The sequence below is a fragment of the Rhinolophus ferrumequinum genome, chromosome 16 (genome assembly GCF_004115265.2).
Source record: "Rhinolophus ferrumequinum isolate MPI-CBG mRhiFer1 chromosome 16, mRhiFer1_v1.p, whole genome shotgun sequence".
Classification (NCBI taxonomy): Eukaryota; Metazoa; Chordata; class Mammalia; order Chiroptera; family Rhinolophidae; genus Rhinolophus; species Rhinolophus ferrumequinum.
Window position 1 is genome coordinate 45,638,737 of NC_046299.1, and position 24,471 is coordinate 45,663,207.

The window sequence follows — 24,471 nt, forward strand, 5'->3', positions numbered from 1 at the left end:
AAGTGTTGTCAGCAAAGGCAGCTTTAGGACCTTTACTATAAAATTTTAAAAATATATATTTGTTGGTCTATATATAAAATATACATACATATGTATATTTTAATATTTATTATTAAGTCTATTCGGCTGCTCTTTTAAAACTGAGTTTCCCGAACCATTGTTCTATCCAGTTTATATTCCAGGAAACTGGGTGTCATCTGCCTGTCCCCAAATTCTGTGAATACGGAATTGGAACTCTCTCTTCTTGAAGAGAATGCAGAAAACCTCTCTGGATCTAAATTGGGAAGTAGTAATCAGTGTCATTGTCAGGTATCACACATAAAATTAGAGCTCAGCGTCTTTCATTTGTATGTCTATAATTTGGAATCTTGGTCACAGTACGAGCAAGAGAATAATTGCTTAGATTTATATAATGTGCTTTGGTCAGTGAGGTTATTATGACAGGGTACGAAAGTTTTTAGGGCATATGGTCACAGATAATTCTCATTTAATCAATCCTCAAGGCAAAGTTCTTGGGAGAGACAGTCACAGATAGTCTTCATTAAATATCCTGGTATTAATAGATATTTCATTTAAGACTCACATTTAAAATAATATTTAAAAATATTGTGACCGCCCAAATATCTTTCAGCTCTAACATTCTGGATTGCACGGTAGTATCTAAATTCTAAAGCTGTTTTTTTTTTGGTTTGTTTGTGTTTTTTTTTTTTTTAATCTATGTATTTAAGATTCATTTAAGCATTAATCATCTGCAAATCCAGGCTCTCTTATTTACTAGTTATCAAAAATCTGCAATTGGTCCTATTAACATGTAGCTTCATGAACCTGAGCTCACTGAATAAAAACATACTTTAGAGAACACTACTGGAATTGCTTAAAAACTTAATGTACTACATTGACTCTGAAGATGGAAAGCAACATTGAAAAATTAACTGGAAGTAAAATGTATAGGAGGACTCTATGTTCAAAGTCTGCAAAGTGGAGATTCTCAATGGTTTTTCTTTTCCACAGTGTGTTTCCTTTTCAATGCCTAGGGGATAAAATATCTAGAAATATATCTTCTGGTCCTTACTGTCTCCTGCTTTCCCAAAATGCCATCTGAACCTGTCGCGCTAAGATCATTGCTGACTTCCTAGTTTCCAACTCCACCAGAGACTGTCAGCCCTCCTCCCACTGGACAACTCCTGAGAATGCTGTCCGCCATGCTCACATGCTCCACTTGTGAGGTTTCCACCAAGACACACTTTCCTGAATTTCCTCTTACTTTAATAATTATTTCCCCTCAGGTTCTTTTCCTTCTCTCCTAGATGTGTTTTTTAAGGTTCTGCTTTTGATATTTTTATTTTCTCATGCTCTTTAGCAATCAAGTTCTATACCTATGGTTCCAACCATCACCTCTACATGAATGGCTACCATATGTAGCTGTGATATCTCAAGTTCTTGTACATGCTATTTGCTAAAATCTCAACCTTAAGTTGAGAGTACGTTAAATATATTAATTTCTATCTTAAAGTGACTCATTTTTTATTGAATTTCTAATTTCTCCTAATAGAACCACTATCCTCCCAGGTCCCAGACTAAAACTTTCAAATGTATCTATCCTCTTTTGCCTCCATCATGGCCATCATTTAGTTTGTTTTCAATTTCTGTTCAGTTTATATAGTTCATTTATAATTTGTCCCATCTATAAATTTTTATTCCTATGTCCCTTATTCAAATTCTGAATTATCATATAGTATTAAATAATCTCTGCACGGGTCCTGCCTATCCCTTTTTTCATTCAGGTGACACGGAGTTCCCACATTAGCTCCCAGGAAGCACAGCTGTAACGATGTCACTTTCCTATTGTAAACTAGTCATAGTGATTTGCCACTGAATTTCAAATCTAAGTTCCTTTGCTTGGCAGTAACAGCTACAGCCTATGTTTCATTTGTGTATCTAACCTCTCCCTTTTCCATAGCTATGCCATCCCACTTGTCCTCAAATGGGCAGACTCTCCTAGGAGGCACTTGGAAATGCGTCGAGGCATTTTTGGTTATCACAAAAGCTGGGCTAGGGGAGGTGGTGGTCGTGTATATAGTGCCCTAGATTCTGAGTTTTTTGGCATCTAGAGCCCCACCACTCTAACTATCCCACACAATGAAGAATTGTTCCATCCAAAATGCTAGGCACTCCCCTGTTAAGAAACAATGTGGATTAGGCAGATTTAATTACTTTTTTTTTCAATTTCTGTTATACCCTTTTCCATCTTTTCTGCCTAGAAAGCCCTTTTCATATTTTCCCAAATACCCCTTGCTTATCTTTTATGGCCAATAGAAAATGTCACTTTTCTGAGAACCCTCCCTGAATCCCCTGAAATGAATCTCTCTCTAACTCCCATGGCATTTCAACCTATTACTCTCTAACACCACTTCATTTCTAGCTGGATAATAGTACATTTTCCTCTCTCATTGGAAACTTAATGTAAGCAAAAGTGCATCTTTGTTTTCTTCTACGACTAGAACATCTGTGTCAAGGCTGGCACAGATCCCTTGTGCTAACATGCTAAATATTATGGCATACACCATAAGCATTAATGAGGAGGGCTCAGGCATAGACTCTCTGGTTTTTAATTAATTCTGAAATTCTTGCCTTAGCCTGCATGTTAAATCATCCTTAGTTCTGTCTACTTACTTTTAAGTCATTATCTAATGTTTGGCTCCACACCCCACGAAAATTTAATGGCTCTGACTTCTTTTCCACAACTTCTATTTCTTCTTCCAGGACACATCACCTTATATTTTCTTAGATAGAGCCCCATCCTAGTTAAACCCATAACTTATTCATCAGAACTGCTCCAGTGGGTTCTCCATGAATCCTTACTCCCTACCATTGGCTCACCCTAGCTTCATGGATGCTCCCAGTAGGTGCTCAGCTAATATTTGTTGAATGAAATTATCCTTGGAGTGAATGAAAGGGAGTTGCTAACTGTGTAATTGGGACAGACTATAGAATAATAATAGTACAATAACACAGAGCTTAATTTCCAGGCTTGGAAAGCAACTGTGTTCATAGCTGCGCTCAAAGACTGTCCCCCCACATAAATATCATGACACCACGGGGAAGACTGATCCTAGGTTTCTTTCTAGTCTTAAGTCACCCTCGATAGTCTCAAGGTCCAACCAGTCAATCATAATCAGTTTAAAAAAATGATCACCTCATTTTAGTCTCTTTATAGTCTTACATGACTCTTGGTATCCAAAAATCTTAAGAGTATTTTTTTTTTTTTGCCCTACTCTGAGGAGAAAATAAATTAGGTATAATTGTAAAAGTCCTGTTACAACTCTCATAGGTACACTTGGAGATTTTTAAAGAATATGATTATTTCAAATTGATTATTTGATTTCTATATTGTTTAGCTGCAGATAAAACATCCATCATTGTGTTCTACAGAAAATGAAAGAAAGCATACCTGCTTCCCTAGAGCATGATGCTTAGAAAATTAAGTGCTTTCAAGTCACAGATATAACAGTTTCTGAATCACAAAAATAAACAAAAACCACATACAAATCAGGACATGTTTTTCCACTTGAAAGAGATAACCCAATGCCCTCACTGAAGCGTGCACTAAATACAGTAACACACCATAATTTAATCAGAAGAGCTGCTGTTATGACAAAACAATCCTGTCCATGCGGTGAGAGATAATGTCAGTCACTTTATATGACTTGTACTTCAAGCAGACAAAGTGGCATATTGAGACTTTATATCACTTGGTTAGAAATTGGGAGTTTGTACACCTCCCAAAGAATGAAGAAGAATGAGGAATAGTGCTGACTTTTAGCTAAATCATGATTGCAGCTTTCAAATATAATCATTCCCTCCATAAATATGTAATGAGTGTCTACTATTCCCAGGATACGTCAGTGGACCAAAAAACCCTCATGGAGGTTATATTTTTCCATATTTAAATCTAAATACAGGTCATCTCCAGAACACAGTGAACAGCCTCCCCCAGGTACTTTGTTTTTTGTTGTTGTTTTGTTTTGTTGTGTGTTTTCCAAAGTTTACAAGTGTCTATGTCTAGGGCAACCTTGACTTTCCTCCCTATTTTTTTCTTTTAAATTAAAGTTTATTGGGTTGACAATGGTTAGTAAAGTTACATAAGTTTCAGGTGTACAATTCTGTAATACATCATCTATATATATCACATTGTGTGTTCACTATCCAGAGTCAGTTCTCCTTCCATCACTATATATTTGATCCCTTTTATCTTCATCTACACCCAATATGCAACCCTTTTAGCAAATACAGATTTCCAGTAAGCAACTTACAAAATTATATTCCCAAACACATCATTGAAAATAAACTAGATGCCTCTGGAAAATGTTTTAGCTCTGTCAGGCCATTGGATACCATTTGATGAGAGGGATAAAACATAAGAAGATATAACAAAGCTGTAGTAGATATTGGTTTAAATGTAGCAGTGCTTAGAAAACTTGAATCGACTTTGGAAAATGTAAGCACTTGTGAGTCTGTTTAATTGAATGTTAGTGTATTCACCAGAGAAAAAATACCCCAGGTTTCATCATGATTTTTATCAACTAAAAATCATATTTATAGAAAGAACATTGAAGAATATCTAATACCTCTACCATCCGATAATGAAATTATCTTTCTAACATCTTTGACAAGGCACAGCCTATTTGACTTTTGTTTAAACACGTCTAGTGATTAGGAAGTAGTTTACTATGGCTTAAAACAATTCATTCTTTTCCTGCCTAGCCCTTAACTATATGGCCTGAATCCAGTATTGTATTCTAGATATGGTAATTCCATGTCAAGTACGTAGAGAATTCCCCCCTATTTCACAAGCTAAGCATCATAATCATTTTAAAGCTGTAATATGGTCCCCTTATTACATCAGGTCACGATACTGATTTATATAGTTGAGTCACCTAAATTAGTACTTTTAATTTTCTGGATTTTTTCAGGCCACAGATAATTTTCAAAGAAGGAGGTAGAGGGAAAAAGAAAGTAAATTAGATAGCTTTGGGAAATTTTTATTTCGTCAAGTAAAGAAATAACAATATGAAATGTTATTATCTACTTTTACTATTATTTCATAAATCAAATATGTTAGATATTAAACAAATAGAAAGTACTTGGATTTCTAACAAAAATTTGAATAAATGTTATTTTATGAAAAAAAAAGTTAACTACACTGACCTAATTTTACTATAGACCATTAAAATGCTCTTAAGGACCAGTGTTTGGAATTCATTTAACTAGACAACAGATGCCCCAGGTGCTTTTGATAAGCAATGATTTTCCTATTTACTTGTGCAGTAGATTTTATTTAACCTAAGGCCCTGACTTTATATTTACCCTTATTAAATAACAGCTTATGAGTTTTCAAACATTAGTCCAAATCATAAACATATTTTAGAACCTTGAATCCAATCTGTCTCATTTTGTGCCATATGCAAATGGTTACTTTCAAAATATCCTTCCAAGTCACTATTAAAATGCAACAAAAATGAATCCCTGTAGGTAGCTTTATCCTTCTATTAGAGTACTCCCTCAATGCTACCATCAGAGCACATTTCTCTCCTTTACATAAATGACAGGCTCATTAGAGGATCTCAGAATTGGATGTTAAAAGGGTTGTAGGCCAGTTTCTCACCCAAGCAGTACCCTCTGTACAAGAGCTTGGTCTAATCATCACCATCCTTGTGTTTAAGAGACTGTGGTGTTGAGAAAGTCCAAATCCTTGTTTCTCAACAAAGTCGCCTTTCTTTCAAAATAGCTCTATTAGAAAATTGATTCTATATTGAGATGAAATGTATCCTTCCAGTTTCTGTTCATAGGTTGTAGTTCTGCCCCTCAGGGCTCTTTAGAACAAAGTCTTTCACATCATAGCCCTTTAAAGATTTGATGACAGTGACCACGTTTCTCCAAGTCTTACCTTTTTAATGGCTAAAAATTCCCTGTTGCTTTTATATATTTTTCATATGACATAGTTTAAAGTCGTGTCACTATTTCAGATATTCTCTGCTAAATATGCTCCAAGTGACAAGTCTATTTTGAAATGTGACATCTGTAAGGGGGCAAAGACATAGTTGTAGTCCATTAAACACAGTATGAACCAGGATGATCCAATTCATGGAAATCAAGGTGAATTCAATTGTATTTAACAAATTGGAATTAAGTGCCACCCTATCAGCTCCTCCTGACCTTGTGTTTCCTCAATCTTATTCACTCCAGAATCAATCTAGAATTTTTAAAAATTGATTTAATTAATGAAGTACCTTTTTCTGGTTAAAGTAAGAGTCCTAAAAGAAAGAAAACAGAATGTAAAAGTACTCCTCCTTGTTCTTTGTCCTGTCACATTTCCTGAAAGTAACCACTACTAAAACTTTCATGAAGACCTTTTGAAAACTTTTCTATGACTACATAAACATATGGCTCTACGTTTTTGTTTTTGTTTGTTTTTTAAATACATATTCATCTGAAATTTGTCTTTTTCACTTATCTTTGGCATCTTCCATCCAAAACATACATTGAGCCAACTTACTACCAACAGACATTTATGTTGACTGTAGTTTTTGCCATTCAAATAAATCTGTATTAAAAACCTTGCTTATACACTGTTGTGTGTGTGCACATGTACATCTGTACCATAAATTGCTGGAAGTGAACTTAGTAGACCTAAATATATGTGCATATTTTATTTCAACACATATTGCAAAAGTGGAACTTACACACATGTACACAATAGGGTTGTACTGCAGACATACTTATTCTGAAATCCAGGATGTACTGTATAAAATTTCTACAGTTTTTAAAATAATTTTGAAGTACAGAGAAGGTTGAAAATAAGTTTTAGAACTTATTCTTTGATGAAAAAAATGTTAAATCATATTAGTTTTTCTGACAGCTATACCATACTGTTGATTCACACTGAGATTACTATCAACTAAACCCTCTAAGCCTTTCGGAAGGTAAGTTTTTGCTAAGCGATATTTCTTCCATTTTCTATCTTTGCAGTTTGCTTTAGAGTGCTTAGTATGTATGGTTTAATATTTATACCTATTATATTTAATCTGGATACTGAGATGTCCATATTCTAGAATATCCAAAATTTTTATAACTGGATTATTTCAGCCAATATGTTGGCCTATTATTTTTAACTAAAACTTTTAAGAACATTAATCTGTAAATTTATTCAAGGTCAAAAGCAGTTCACTGCAGCCTACCAGTACAGGACTCACCCCGGTTACCAACTACACACATCAATGAACCACTTTAAGGATTTTTTTTCCCATCAGTTACAATTCAAACTAATTACACTGTATGTATTTTACATTGTCAAAAAGCAGACACACCATGTTAGGAAAAGGATAAAGATGTTGCCAAAGCCTTGCTGCGCTTCTATGAAACCCTATCATTCATTTATACGTATATTGGACACAAATTTATTGCACATCCAATATATGCTGCATTTCTGCTAGGTCAGTGGATATAAATAGTGGATAAGGATGACTAAATTATTGCTTTCATGAACTTTATGCTTGAGTGTGAAAATATACAATAAAATAACAAAATAATATGATATATAATTTCAGGTTGTGACTCTAAAAGACATAAATATGGTGACAAAATAGGATGTAACTGCAGGAGTGATTTAAGGAGATTGATCTCTGAGAAGATAATATCTGAGCTCAGTCTGCACAAACGAAGAGCTGTCTGTATGACCATATGGGGAAAAATGCACTGGGAAATCAATCACTAAGTGCAAACCCCTTCAGGTGAGAAGGAGCTTATTGTGCTCTGGAAATAGAAAGATCTAATGATTGGAAAGGAAAGATATGGGGTGGAGCTGGAAGTTAGGCAGTAGGAAGCTCATACAAATTTGATTAAGCCATAAAAATTCTTTGCATTTTACTATGAAAAGCTAAGGAAAGCAATCGCTATGATTAACATCTTTATATTTTTACTTTGGCTTTCATACATGAAGCATATGAGAGAGTTATGAGTATAAACATGGACACCATATAGGTTTGTATTTCTGTAGTCCCCGATAGAAATGATAAGGGCATAGGCTAAGATGTTGACAGACAAGATGGAGAAAAGTATATAGAGTCAAGATAAATATTTTTTAGTAGAAACGATAGGAGTTATTAATGGATTAGATAGGAAAAACAGCCAGTAGATACCATTAGAACGTGAGCTTCGCAAGAATTTTTGTTTGTTGTTGGTTTTCTCTACTATTTTCCCCCAGAAAAATAAATAGTGCCTACCACATACTACATGTTCAATGAACATTTACAGAATAAATAAAGGAAAACTTCCAGGTTTGTTTTTTTGTTTTTGTTTTTGTTTTTTTCCGCCAGAGCAACTAGATGAATAGCCATGCCATTAAGTAAAATTGGTAAGACTGAAGGATAAGCAGAATGAGGTGGGAATGGAGCAATTAGGAGCTCCATTTTGGCTCTTTTAAGTTTTAGGTGTCTTCCAGATATCAAAATGGAAATGTCAAAGGGAAAACTAGATATTGAAGTCTGACCATTGGGTAAGAGGTCTAGCCTGGAGAGAAAAATTTGGAAGCCATCAGCATGTAGCCGTGCAATGTATTGTAATAACAAAAAATTAAGGAATTCCTGAAGGACATAAAAAAGGGATTTGATAATAGACATTCGTGAAACATGTTTGTTAATGGAAAAATTCAATATCATAAAGGAATAATTATCCTCCCAAATAATCTAAAATTGAAAACATTTTAAAACTTTCAATGAACATCCTAACATATATTTTCATGGCACGTGACAAGTTGATACTACAGGTTACATGATAGAGGAAACTAAGAACAGCAATAATTTAAAGAAAAAAAAAACAAGACAAGCCAATCTTCCTGGAAGATATTAATATTCAGTATAAAACTATAATTGAGACATTGCAATATTGTTGCAGGGATAAAGAAATAGACCAGTGGAACAGAATAGAGAGCCCAGAAATGTGTATATTTAAAATGTATTTCAATTTATCTATTTATATTTACATATGGAATAGTAGTAAAATATTACATACATATTATATGTATGTACTATATATGTGTAATATATTATACAAAACATGTATGTATACATTATATGTGTATAAGTACATACATGTTTATACTACATATATAAATCAATGGAAACTTTTATAAAGTGTGCATGTTTAAGTGTGCAATAATGGTAGCATTTCACATTAATTGGGAAAGAATCAACTATTTAATACATGATTTTTGCCCAATTTTTAGTACTGTAAAAAATAATAATAATAAAATAAAATAGATCCTCATCTCATGTTAGACACAAAAACAAATTTCAGATGAAATAAAGATCTACATGTTTCAATCCTTTTAAAAGAAAATACGGGGAACTATATAACATTTTTGTTGGAAGAATTTCTTAACAAGGCACAAGTCAACAGATGTGGCACAGGGTAGGTGCTCAATAAATATCTACTGAAGGAATTTAAAGTTGGGCCACATATTTACATTAAAGTTCTTAAAATCCTCTATAATAAAATATTATTTTAAAAGTTCAAAGAAAAGCCATAGACAACAGAAGATATTTTGAACAAACTCAAACAATATATTTAAAAAAAAGAAAGACAAAGAAAACCCAGCTAAAAATTTGCAAAGGGTTTAAGCAATTCACAGAATTAGAAAGCCAAATGGCTAGTAAACATTTGGAAAAAAACAAAAAAGTTATTTTTAATCAGAAAGTTATAAAGTAAAGCCAATGAGATTCATTTGACACTGCTCAGATTCAAAAAGACATCTCTCAAAATGACAGCATCAAGTGCTGTCCACAATGTGGAGAAATGAGAACTCTCATAGACTGCTGAGGAAAGTATACGTGATTCAAGGACTTCAGAGGCCTCACTGCAGTGATCCTGTAGGATCTCATGGAACACTGACATCAGTGGTAAGATCTCAGTTGCAGATCCTCCAGACTACTTCTCCAGCCAGTTCTTACTTGCTAATTAACATCAACTCCAAAGAAGCAGTCTCACTGTTTCCTCAGTATTCTTAGTGATGAAATTGTCAGCAAGGAAAAATCAAGAATTTAACACACACTCCACTTTCAATAAAATGAGAATCTCGACAGATGTCCAAAGACTTGAAGTCTCTAATCATTCTCACACTTCACATTCTTACAACCTTTGTGGTCTTTATTAGGAAATAATTATTTCTCACTTATTCTAAGACAAGGTGATTAAGAGTGCTCTTATGTGTATTCTGACTCATGGATTCACAACTACTAGTCATCTAGAAAATATTCCCTAAAAATGTGTTGCTTTCAAATTTCAAAAAACAAACAAAGGGACAAAACAAACAACAAAAAACTCCTAAATTGCAGACAAGAAAACATTTCTTGCTTTTTTTCAAACTCATGCCTTCTTTTGATAAAAGGAAAAAAAAAAGCATCCTTCTTTTCATTCTATCTGAGATTTCAAAATAAATAATGACTAAAAATAAATCAAATCGGTTGGACACAAAGCAGTGCTTTGATTTAAAACCATACCTTTCTCTCACAAGATTTTGATATAGACCTTTAGGGAATGTTACAAGAACCAGGTGCTAAGTAAAGAACTAGGTGCTTAATAAAGAATAAACCATGACAGTAGGACGAGTCATCTCTTTGTTTAAAATAAATATTTTAATATCTTTCCACGTGCATGAATTCTGAAGCATTATATATAATTCTTATAGCTAGTTTTGTAGAAGAGACAGTAAGTTAGTTATCATACCTGTGGACACAAGGTTTCCAAGTGATTGGCTGCAATTTTGACAATTTTAATCCCGTCTTCATTTGTTGACATGGAACAAGCAAGATTTGCCACCTTAAATAAAATCCAAAATAATGAAAATGATTTCAGATTATCAAGAAAATGCAGAAATATTTGTTAACCTAGACAAGTAAGTTCACACATTGAAAATCTCAGTGACAAATTCAGCATTCTCATAAATGTCGCTGGTATACATTTTATGAATGTATTCAGAGAATTTATTAAAACAAATAACAACAAAGGGCCTTACAAAATGGTTTAAAATAAAAGGAAAGACTGCTGAGTGAATCAGTAAACTCCATACAGTCTCTTGGTATCAACATCTAATCCATAATAGCATGCTAACTATTATGGTTTCCTATGGGACTGAAAAAAAATTCCATCTATGGACTGAATGCTAATAGGTTCTTGGAATCTCATGTCATTGTGGTTTATTTTAAGCTTATAATTGCTTTATTATTTCCCAGAGGTTGATTATGCCTACTAAAGTTGTATTAAGGGTGACTGTATCTTTATTCATACTTTATTCAGCATCAAATATACTACAAAGCTGTACAAATACAAGATTATTAAATTCTTCTTCCTGTTCCTGATTTTCTACTACTACTTCATGGATACTCTTTGATATTCCAGTAGTCTATTAGATTCAAGCATTAGTGACACTCAAATTCCTTTATCTATTATTTCTTTTGAAACTTACACTCTTTTCTAGTGAAATGGATGCTCTTTTAAATAATTACTATTATGTCTAATACCTAAGTCCAATGTTTACAAACACTTTCTTTATACCATGAAAGAGCCATGAGAAAGAGCATGGGATTCTTTTCCTTTCCTTTGACCTTCACTGTTACTCAGCATTTCTCTTGCTATGTAGCAGGTGAGTGTTTGTGTACAGAGGTAGTGTTTCTCCTGATCGACAGATATATATAATTGTCCTCATCACTGCAAAGAGTTTGCTTTTTTAACAATCATTTTTTTTAACGTACTTAATGCCTCTGTTAATTACTATATACTTTAACACATAGTTTTTCACTGCTAAAATCCAAAATACATTCAGTTGCAGAGAAACCACAAATTAGCTGCATGAATTGGGAGCAAAGAACAAACATATCTTTGGATGACTAGTAGAAGAATACCACAAAATGTTACTGAAATGGATTGATAGTCTTTATTTTTGTTTTTGTTTTTGTTTATAGAATTACTTTTAATATGTCAACAGTGAAACAACTCCTTGGTTTGCACTTACATATGATGAAATAACAGCCATACATGATTTAACTGTGGAAGTGTATTGTTCACTTTATTATTGTACACGGTCATGGCTTCCTTGAAAAGGTCTTTTGTTGGCTTGAAGGTCACAATGCCTCAACTTTCATATCTGACACATAATTAGCACATTTGTGAATTATTTGAAAAGGGCAGCGGTTTCTGTGTCCTTCTCCGCCACCCCTCAAGCCCCACTCACAGAAAGTGAAATTCAGCAGTCTAATTGCTTTAATATGCCCTATCATAATTTGCACTGCACTTGCAGAAAAATATCTCTCCATAAATTTAAGCACTATTTAAGTACAAATATAAAAATTATTGGTTCATCATTTGGTCAAATCAGAATAATGCCGGTTAATCCTAAATTTAAAAATTTTAAAAACGGTGCCACACATAGACACTCTTTGGCTGCATTTATTCATTTATTTTTAAAGTATCTTCTTTCTCTTTTTCTCCCATTTAAAAATTAGCATTTTTGTTCTGAACATTTTTGGCTACCAGGTTTATTGCAAGCCAATTCAGTGACAAACATAACATGGAAATCATTCTAAACACAAAGTCCTGTTTATATTAGCAGATGTAAGCTTCACAAATTCTCAATTGAAAATGCCACACAAATAAGTTTTCTACTCAAATTAATGATCATATTAATACTCTTCTGTCTTCTTGTATTCAGACATACCTGAACTTCTCTTTACCAGAACTGTTCTGTGTCAGAAACTTTCTAGATAATCAAGCAGTACTACTTCCAGATTAAGGCATGTAGAGTTTTAGTGATACTACCAGTACATACAAACAAATTCAAATTTATAAGGTAGCTAGTATTCTGTGACAAAACAGAAAATGTTACATAATGAAAATAAAATCTCTTTACATTCATAATATGAGTGATATTTAACGTATTTTCCAAAGTCACATCAATGTGTAAATGAAAGCCAAATTTCCTCTAATAATAATTATTCCTAAATTCAGTGGGGCTCTTTTGGCAGTCAACTCTGTTCCCAAGTACTGCATGAAGGCTACTCCCTACTAGTCAAAGAAAGCAGCATGAAAAGAAAATATTTTGTAAAATAGTCTGAGATATTTGGACATCCTACAACTTTTGTGTATCTAACTTGGACAATGTTTTCAAATGTCTGTGTACTGCTTAATTATTCAAGAGATCCTTGTGGAAAGTTTCTGCCCACTAAGGGGAATTAGGATATAGGGAGGTTTTGGAGATACACAGATCTGGGTTTGCGTCTAATTCCCACAATTAACAAGCTTTCTGACCATGGGCAAGATATTAACTTCTCTAAGCCTGTTTTGTCACCTGTAAAATGGGTATGATAACACATAACTCACTGGGGTGCTTTGAGGATTAAATGAGATAGTGTGTGAAGATGGCCTGACACCTGGTAGCCCTGACCATGTATGAACTTCCTTTCAACTCATCTATCTCTCTACTAACTGGGGGTGAAAAAGAACATTCACTCTCTCAAGAGGTTTTATAGAATTACAATCTTAGAAGCCTAAAGAAATTTAACAAAATGTCTAATCCTAGAGCCACACACTCAAATGTTTCCAGGACTCACGCAGGGAATACAAACATAGAGTCTAAATGTAACTCGGTGCTTGGGGTGCGGTGTTACGTCCTAAGATAAACTTAAGTATGTGTGTACTACCTAAAGGTATTAGAAGTCATTAAAACTGATGAAATAAAAGGAAATCTTACCGCCTTGATCAAATTAACAGTCTGTTGGCTTACTTTATTTATTTCCTACTCTTTATTTATTTTATATATATATATATATATATAAAATTACAAGTGTGTGTGTAATTTTTGAGAAAGGAGCCAAAAACATACAATGAAGAAAAGAAAGCCTCTTCAATAAATGGTGCTGAGCCAGACGGGATTGGAGCAAAATATTCAATGTGATGAAAAGCGCAGACCTATAACTAAGGGTACTCTACCCAACAAGGTTATCATTTTTAAATTTGAAGGGCAGATAAAGAGCTTTCCAGACAAGAGAAACCTAAAAGAGCTCATCACCACCAAACCGGTATTACAAGGAATGTTAGAGGGATTTCCCTAAGATGGAAAAAAAATTCAAAATTATGAATAATAAAATGGCAATATCTACATATCAATCAACAATTATGTTCAATGTAAATGGATTAGATGCTCCAATCAAAAGGAATAGGAGGACTGAATAGATAAAAGAACAAAACCCTTACATCTGCTGCCTACAAGAGACTGACTAGAAATCAAAATACATATACAGATGGAAAGTAAAGGGATGGAAAAAATTATTTCATGAAAATGGAAATGAAAAGAAAACAAAAACAAAAAAATCTGGGGTAGCAATACTTATACCAGACAAAATATACTATAAAACAAAGGCTATAACAAGAGACAAAGAAGCACCTAGTAATCCCACTTCTGTGTATTTATCCAAAGAAACCCAAACTGCTACTTTGAGGGAATGTGTGCATTCATATGTTCATTACAGCATTGTGTACAATGGCCAAGATGTGGAGTCAGCCTGGGTGTGTGTTGGTGGGTGAATGGATAAAGAGGAGGTGGTACATATGTATGCACAGTGGAATATTGCTTAGCCATGGAAGGGAATGGGTTCTTGCCATCTGCAGCGGCATGGATGGACCTGAAAGATATGGTGCTGAGTGGAGTGTCAGACAGAGAAAGACAGATGCAATGTGACTTCATTTATACATGCAAGTTAAAGAAGAAAACAAACAAACAAACAAAAACAGAAACAAACTCATAGATACAGAAAATATTTTGATGGGTGCCAGATGGGAGGGGCATTGGGTGTGTGGGTGAGACAAAAGGGAAAGGGATTAAGAAGTACATATTGGTTGTTAAGTGTTTATAGGGATGTAGGGTATAGCAAAAGGAATATGGTCAATAATGTAGTAACTATGATGTCAGATGGGTACTAAATCAGTTGAGGTAATAGATGGGAGGGGATTGGGGGACAGGGAGAAAAAGGTGAAGGGTATAAGAAGTACAATTGGTAGTTACAAAATAGTCATGAGGATGTAAAGCATAGGGAATCTAGTCAATAATATGGTAATAACTATGTATAGTGCCAGGTGGGTGCTAGACTAGTCAGGAGAATCATTTCTTAAATTATATAAATGTCTAACTACTATGCTATACACCCAAAATTAATATAAAATAATATTGAATGTCTACTGTAATTTAAAAATTAAAAAAGGGAGGAAAGGCGAAAGGGGATAAGAGGTCCAAATGTCCAGGTACAAAATACATCAGTCATGGGGACGTAATGTACAGCAGGAGGAATATAATCAATAATATTGGGACAGCATAGTGCAGTGTGAGATGATTGCTGCACTTATCATGGTGATCACTTCTTTAGGTTTATAAATGTTGAATGACTATGGTGTACCCCTGAAACTAATATAATATTGTACAAGTGTATGTTACCTATATTTTTAATAAAAATATTAAAGATAAAAAATTAAAAAAAATAAATGGTGCTTGGAAAATTGGGAAGCCAGGTGGAAAACGATGAAACTAAACTGCTATCTGTCACCATATGCAAAATCAACTCCAATGTTTCAAAGACCTAAACATAAAACCTGAAATAATAAGTAGCATAAAAGAAAGCATAGGTAATAAACTTATGGACTTTGGGATTAGAGAGGATTTTATGAGTTTGGCCTCAAAGGCAAGGGAAGTAAAAGAATAAATAACTGAATGGGACTGTATCAAACTAAAATGCTTCTGCACAGCAAAAGAAACTGCTAATAAAATAAAGAGGCAAACAACCAAATGGGGGAAGATATTTACAAACAACGCCTCCGATAAGGGGCTAATATCCAAAATATATAAAGAACTCACACAATGCAACATCATATGGTCTTTCAAATTCAAACCTATACATCAAGGCCTGGATCAAATAGCTCTTCCACAAACGCTTTTCAGATGTTCAGAATCAGAATTCATACCTCTACCTTATGTACTCCCACAATTATAGCCCAAACTTTATTCTTCCTAGACTCACTTATGTATCTTTCAGATGGTGAGCTGCTGGAGGCTAAAGCTAGAGATGTATTCTTTTTAAAAAAATATTTTTAATCAAGCAAAGCACCCTAAAAATATTTAGTCCATACATAAATAAAAACAATAATTTATCTTTGTCCACGTAGAAACTGAATTACCATAAATAGAAATGATTTTCTATTGTGTCTTAAACTAATATGTTCAACGAATTGTATTTCTTAGAGGCCTTATTCTAACTTCATTTATTCATTGAAGATGTGTTCTTCCTCTGCTCCTCTGCCCCCTTTTTAAAAAAAAAAAAAGTTCCTAATTATCTATAATATGAGCATGATGAAGGTTAGTGTCATTACTTTAAGTTTTGTAGAAAGAATACTTGAGAAAAGAAAGCTCTCAGGCCATCAGATTTAATCGTCCAGAGTTGATTTCAGTCGGACTGAACCTGTTTACTGGGAATATCAAAATCTGACATATTTGTACCAAAGATACAAATGAATACAGGGAAACTTTGAGTAAGGCTACATAAACAACATAGCTGAAATCAGTTCTTTATTTTTAATTTGGTATTTGAAAAGGAGATTTGGATTTCTTTCTAAGTTTGGAAGAGAACAAGCGGTCACAAAACTTTGTGAAGAGTCAAGAAGAACGGAAAAAGAGGCATTTGCCCTTTGGACACGTTGGTAAATAGCAAAATTATAAGTCACTGGCCAAATCACTGATAAGAGGAACACCAGAAGTTCTTCAGGTTGATAGGAGATACCCAGAATACCCGGAATTGGACTGATATCTTGAGTTTGAGTTGCCATGGAGATATATAAGTAGACATATCCAATAGCTAGTTAGGTGTGTGATTAGGAGGGGCTTACAGTGGATATTAATTAGGAAGTCACTAACTTAACAGTGGTAATTGGATACGATTGCATAGGGAGCAAATATTCTTAGGAATGTACCTAAGACACCAATATTTATTAGGAAGACAGAAGAGGATAAATCTACGATGAGTCTTAGAAAAGGTGGCCAGAGATAGAGAAGGTAACCCACAATACTCTAATGTCGCAGAGGCTCAGAGAAGAGGAAATTTCAAGAAGGTAGTCTCAAAAATCAAGTACTGAGAGGTCAAGTAAGTAATCCCTGAAATTATCCATTGATTTAGCCACACAGAGGACCAGACTTAGAGCGCTTGGGGGGAGTGGTGATGGTCAGACTAGCCTCATGTGGACTGAGGACTGTGTAAGTGGTGAAGTCACCCCCCTGCGTCTTGTGACCCAAAGCAGAGAAGTAGAGGCGGCCTGCACAAGATTCACTCTCTCATTCTCATATCTATCCATTCCTTTTGATTTCACCTCTCAAATATCTCTTGTATCATCTACTTTTCTTGCTCCGCATCTGAGTCAAATTGATTGTCATTTTTATTTATTTTTTTATTTTTGTGACAAGTCCTAGCTTTTATTCCCAATCTCTGTGCCTTCTCTACAATACATTTACCGTACTACAACTGACAAATTTCTTTTACTACAGATTTGACTCCGCTACTGTTATCTCCCCACCCCCATATCATATCGCCTTCCTTAAAGGTCCTACATTGTCTGGTCCAAACTGATGCATACTTATTTTTCTTTCTTTGCTTCAGATATCAACCAACTTTCAGATATCCATGCTTCCTTCTGTCACAGGACATGGGCACATGTTGTTTTCTTAGCCTGGAATGTTCTCCTTCTCTTTATTCACTGCCATCCTTATACCACTTAGACATGCTTAACTGATATCCATCGTATCTCTGCTCAAGAGTAATTCCATGGAAAAGTTTTCACCACTACCACAATCCCCTACCCACCCCGGAGACCCTCCTTCACCCAAGTCAGACTTTCTCCTTCAGAGCATGATTCTCAACTTGTAATTAAACATTCACTGAGGAGATTATTTGATCAGTGACCATTTCTTCTATTTATAAGAGGATTCTCACCTCTGTTTGCTCATCAGTGGGCCTTCAGTTTCTTTACCTGATATATGGTAGCCAAACAATAAATAATTCTTCAGTGAATGCATAAGTGCATAAATTAGTATGCTTAAGAATGTATCATCCCTAAAGAGAGAAAGAAAAACGGAGTGGATACAGCAACAGAAATTCAGGACAAGAGAGAAAGAGGAAAAAAATTTCCCTTTGAAAAGCATTTGCAACATTCCACAAAGACTTAGAAAGCTGGACTTCAAAGAAAAGTATCACACTTTTCTTCTTGTCTGGTCACCGTACTTAACAAAGCCTGGGGGGACAGCTTCTTTCAAGTTTTACTTTCACTTAAGATATTCCCAATTTAACTGAATAGCTCTCAATTTTGCTTTTAATGAATTTAATTTTAATCAAGTAAAATAACTTTTTAAAGGGTCCAAGCTGGCTGCCACATGCTGGTAAGGATGGCAGATGGAAAGAAGTGCGGTAACTTCCATCAACAAACTCAAGAACTTTAGTGTTTCCTGAAGTACATAATGTAATGCATTCTTTGTTTCCAGGAAAGCCTAGCTCAGAGGCCTGGGACTGAGTCTGAGAAGCACAGCAGGAGGTTTGTGATCTCTCAGATTTGGCATCCAAGTAACCTCTGTCTAAGCAAGACAACTCTTCCATTTCTCCTGGTGAAAGAGTGCTGACCTGCTGCTCCTTGTAGTGACAAGAGATGACCATGAATTATGAGTTTTGTGTAATATTTAACTAATAGAATTGTGCTATAACAAGTGCATGGCAAGGTGCAGGGAAAAAACTTCACCAGGAAACAAATACTGATTATGCATCTATTATGTGGGCTGGGAACTGCCAGGGAAATCAAAGAGAATGGAACCAAATCTCAAGAAACACACAATCTATTTAAGGGGACATATGAGAGAGTCAGAGAATAAAATTAGTTTCTAAGTACAATGGGACGCTGGAGGTAGGTGACCCTCACAGAGGCAACTGTACGGTAGTCAGGGTGTTTCATGGAAACAAATTATTACCAAGGAACTTCATATTTTCTTGGGCTTTGCATCTAAAGCTTCCTCCCAAATTTTATGAACCTTAAACTACACAATCCTTTCTCTGATATTAGTTTTGCTAATGTAATCATTCGCTTCTGCCTTTTGTTATCTATCTGTAAGATAAGGAGATCACTTGATTTCTAGGCCCCTGGTAGTTGAATAATTTTATTTTACTGTTATGTAACTTGATAATGAAATTGTACAGGAATTAGACAGGGGATTGAGCTATCAGGCAATTTGGTTATTAATTTAAACACAAAATGTCTAAATAAAATATTAGCAAATTAAATTTAACCATGTAATAAAAGAATAATAACACAGCAAGACAATGTAGTTTATCCCAGAAATAAACTAAAGGCTCTTGATTGGGACATCTAGTAATGAAACTCCTTGTTTTACTGTATTTCAACAGATATTAGAAAATCATTTGATAATAGTTTTATGCCTATTCTTGTTAAAGCGAAGTAAACTACGCAAAAAAGCAAAAGAAAAGAAAACAAAATTAGTGAATGAGTAGAAGGAATCACTCTTAACCTGAAACAGGTCCAATTCCAGAAACTTACAGTGAATATCCCGCTCAAAAGTCAAGATTAAGATAAGCATTCCACTATCACTGAGGTTAACCAATATTTTACTCAAAGCTCTAGTCAGTGTAAATGAACCTAAAAAATAAATGTGATAGATAGATGATGTATTACAGAATTGTCTACTTGAAACCTATGTAACGCCACTAACCATTGTTACCCCAATAAACTATATATATATATAGTTTATATATATAGATAATTATCAAATACATATATATATATATATATATATGATAGCTACAAATACTGTAAAGAAAGGGCAAATATTTATATTCTCAGGTGACAAAATGTAAGATAATTATCTGAAAAGCTGTTATTACTACTGAGTATTAAGTAATACGGCTTAATATAAGATGAATAATATATATTACTTTCCTATACATCAACTAGCATTAAACTAAAAATTTTAGTGACACAATGTTTCTGTAATAATAGCAGCTACAGTTATAAATTTCACAGTATAAATTTTGTAGTATAAATTTCATATCCTTATTAAGAAATAGGTACAACTACATTTTATATATGCATATCTTTGTGTGTATATGTATTAAATTTTACTTAGTGACATAAGCAAGTAACTGAATAAATGAGGAGATATCATATTCATGGATGGGAATACTCAATATTATAAAGTAAAATGTCAACTTTTATTAAATCTGTCTATTAATTTAATAGATCTAAATTGAACTTAGGTTAATTTTAATGTACATATGAAAGACTAGCAAAGATGACTCACAAAAAAGAAAAATGAAGAAGAAAGAGTATGAGTGAATAATTGAAACACACAGAAATTTAGTGTTTTTCAGAGCAATGGGAAAAAATTAAAGGTGATCACTCAACTGGAGACTACTTGGTAGGGAGTGGGGTGAGCTCAATGTATGTGAAAAGAATGACATATATGATTGCATAAACATTTTCAAATTTGAAAATAATGAAAACCTAACAAGTCAAAATGCCAAAGATGGAATGCCAAAAAAATGCCAAAAAGCATTTGTTATATATAATAACCCTCAAAAGATTATTATCCAGAAAGTATAAATAGCTTCTAAACATCAATAAGGAAAAAAGCCATTAAAAAATGGACAAGATATTTAAACAAATGCTTCATATATGAAATACAATGAGTGATAAACACATGAAAATATTCCCAACCTACCTCTTGATCTGCTAATCAGGAAATGCAACTAAAACAAGATTTGCTTTTCATATTATAATAATTAAAAAGTTTGATGTCATCCAGTATTGCTGAGGGTATGGAAAAGCAAGTGGAAGGTAAATGGCCAACTTCTCAGAGGGCAATTTAGCCTTATCTGTGAAAATTTAAAATTTGCAAAACTGTAGCAATTCAATTTAAAGCAGACTGTCCTCCAGAAATACTTGCATATGCGAACAAACATATATCCACTGTAACTTTATTTATAAAAGTGAAAAGGAATCTAAATATATAAGTGGAGAATAAATTACATTATGTAATACTATGATTCTGTGAAACTTTCTGCTGACATATAAAATATTTCAGATACATAATTTTAGCTGAAAAATATTTCAGAATACATGTAATGTATGTTCCTATTGAAATATATGTATGTATGTACAATTATGTATAAATGCAAAGTATAAAGTCTAAGGTGGTAAACCCTAACTATTAACATGTACATGGGACAGGAAGTGGGATTACTATAACCATGAAGAAAAGCATCCCATTTAAACCGTATGTTTCCATATTGACAAATTTTTTTCCAAGTATCTTTTTTCACTGTATAGTTATCTAATTTAAAGAAACAGTGGTTAATGAAATAGTTCTATATGTATTGACTTGGAAACATGCCAATGACAAGTAAAAATGAATGTATAACATGATCATATTTACTAAAGATGTATATGTGTCTGTATGAGCATGTTTGTATAAAAGTGTGATATTTAAAATGCTATTCACCAAAATGGTAATTATGTTTATCTCTAAGGAGTAAGAGTCAAGATAATTTCAACTTTCCTTTTCCATACTTTTAAATATTTATAGTTTGAATTATAATGAGAATGAATCATTTTTACAACCAGAAAAAAACAATAAAGTAACTTTCATTTTGGAGAATAAAAATCTTTCCATACGCATATTTGAACTTTTAATACCAGTCAGGAGTGTCATATTAATCATGATGCTGCAAAATCTGAGAATACAGAACCATTTTAAAAATAGGGTTTCCAGAAAAGACAGATATAGAATGATTAAATTCTACTAGGTAAGAAATAGATTTTATTGCCTCATATGCTGCATATTTAAAATAATTTTCACAATAGGAGAACCAGGTATTGGTTTTACCTCGTTTATTTAATATAATGGCAAATATCAAATGAATCAAAGCGCACTGCCAGTGATAAAAATCAGACCACACAAAAGTCACCTTAACAATAAATAAAAAGTCAATTTGTTTGAAATTCCGAAGGTATTCCATGCATGATGTTTATGGGGGAAGCGTGTGTGTCTGTGTGTGTGTGTGTGTGTGTGTGTGTGTGTGTGTGTGTGTCTGTCTGTCTGTCTGTCTGTAGTAGGTACAAAGTGATGATTCTCATGATTAAGAGATTATAATATAGTTCCACATTTCTTTCTTTTTCTTATCTTACCCAGGCCCTCCAATTCTATTCAAATTTGCATCTGAACTTCTTGTTCTTTTCCAATGAGTCATTAAAGTGAAAATATTCATTTGTCTAAGTGGACATATGTCAATGTTGTTCTAAAAAACAAGCATTAGTATGCTGTGTCAGTATGTGCCATCACAAAAGAAACAAATGAGATGGAAACACACAGACACACACAAACACATACCGAGGACATAAATACAGATTTGGCTTCTAATAAGTGGTGCTTCTAATAAATGATCTGAAGTATGTGTTCTACAGCTCAAATTGAGGTCTGTAATGTATTCTGCTCTAAGAGTCCCATTTTGTCCAAAACATTTCTCATCTTTATTTTGGAACAATATATAACTGTATATGAATACATACATGCCACATTGATAAGCATAGTAAATTATAATGGTAAATAACAAGACAGTTTCCTCAGAGTCCCTCTCTAAATGAAGCTATTATTCACCTCAAAATCACCATCCAAAGGACAAAAGTAGGTTCCGCCTGCCAAGTAAATGTGACATAATAAACAACATCAAATAAAATCTATTTAACTACCAAAGAGACAAAACACATCTAAAGAATAAATTAAAGACCAAGCTTTGTTTCCTGAACTAGTGATATACTTTGTCATATGCTGAGAGTCATGTATACATGTGAAACATGCAGTTCTAATAAGTCCTTATTAATAGCATTACTGTGTAAAGGGCATATGTCAAAAAATTCTATAACTGGCTCTCATTATCATTAAACTTCACATCAAATTTCAAAGCAATTTTATGACCAATGACCTGAATTCTCAAGTGGCAGAAAGAGAACTGATTTTTCTAAAGACAGACAGAATGTGCCGAAGCCAATATAAAATTATCAGTTAGTTTAATTTTGAACCAACATTTTTATAGATATCACACTATTCAATTGCTATTATAGAAACAGAAGTTGTCATACACTGCAAAGTTAATCGAATCGTACTGTATAAACTTCTCAGATATGGATAGACAGCCAAGACCCGATTCCTTAACTCATCGAAACATCCACACCAAGATACATTTCCTACTTTCATAAAAGAAGGGGTCTCTTAGTAGAGTGACAGTTGACAATTAATTGTCTGACATCTTTTATTTCGGAAGATATCAGAATAACAATCTGTGCAACTATGGTTTTTCTTACAGTCATCTATTTATGATTAATTCTAACTTTGAAGGAAACAGGCAAACAAGCTTCAGAATTACTAAAATTATAATCCTGCTGAAAGACTGTTGTCCTTCAGCATAAATGGTCTGTAGTGAGTAACACAAACTGAAAGAACACAATGCATGTGTGAGAGTGTGTGGGTACATGTGTAGGGAGAAGTGAAATTTGGATAAGCTGGGTTATGTATGTGTGTATGAAGGCCCTTGCTACATACCTAAATCAGGACACGATTATTAACTTCTGTGATTTGTGTATCCCCTCATCTTTGCGTTCCCCAAATTTTGTGAGGACTCGCTCGATGGGTAATGAATTTAAATTACATGATAAATAGTGTGGTGTAGCTAAATGATGTGATATATGATGAAAATAAAATCAAGGATTCTGGCCCCTGTAAGTTGGCAAGGATATGGGTTATATGTTTGATCTTAACTCCCCCTGGTACCTCTATAGCACACAGTAACGTTGGGTCCGTAATGTGAGTAGTGGCTGCCATTAGAACATATGATAATGATGAGACACTAGCCATGTAATCTTGAGTGTTTCTTTATAATATCAATGGTTCCAATTATTCTAGAAGGGGAGATGGAGACAAAGGGAGACAGAGACCTTATTTTACTAACTTTCCTTAATTAGAGCAAACCATATATTTATTCTATCTGCACAAGGTTAAATTGTGGCATCCTTGATGTCCTTCATGTAACAGAAACCATCTTACCCCTCTTTGTAGTTCTAAGTCGTTGCAAGCAGTGGTATTCATAAAGCCTCTGTCAAATTGAATGAGTTTAGGTCAACATTGCAAATAAAATATTTGTCACACTGTCTTGTCTACAAAGGTTTATGATTAACCTGTTTACAGAGGACTAAAGACAACAAAAATTCTGCACTTATTTATTATGTATTAGGTCTATTTTAGACACTCAAAGAAGACAGAAGATAAGGGGAAAT

General features: G+C 33.8%; 1 protein-coding gene across 3 annotated transcripts in view; it reads right to left on the bottom strand.

Annotated features, from left to right (window-relative positions):
- Positions 1–24,471, bottom strand: part of CTNNA3 (catenin alpha 3) — a 1,431,866-nt gene that overhangs the window by 566,438 nt on the left and 840,957 nt on the right. For all 3 annotated transcript variants that reach the window (XM_033130597.1, XM_033130596.1, XM_033130595.1), the window contains exon 10: positions 10,783–10,875. In XM_033130597.1, coding sequence (XP_032986488.1) covers positions 10,783–10,875 — 93 coding nt within the window. The remainder of the gene's footprint in view (positions 1–10,782; positions 10,876–24,471) is intronic.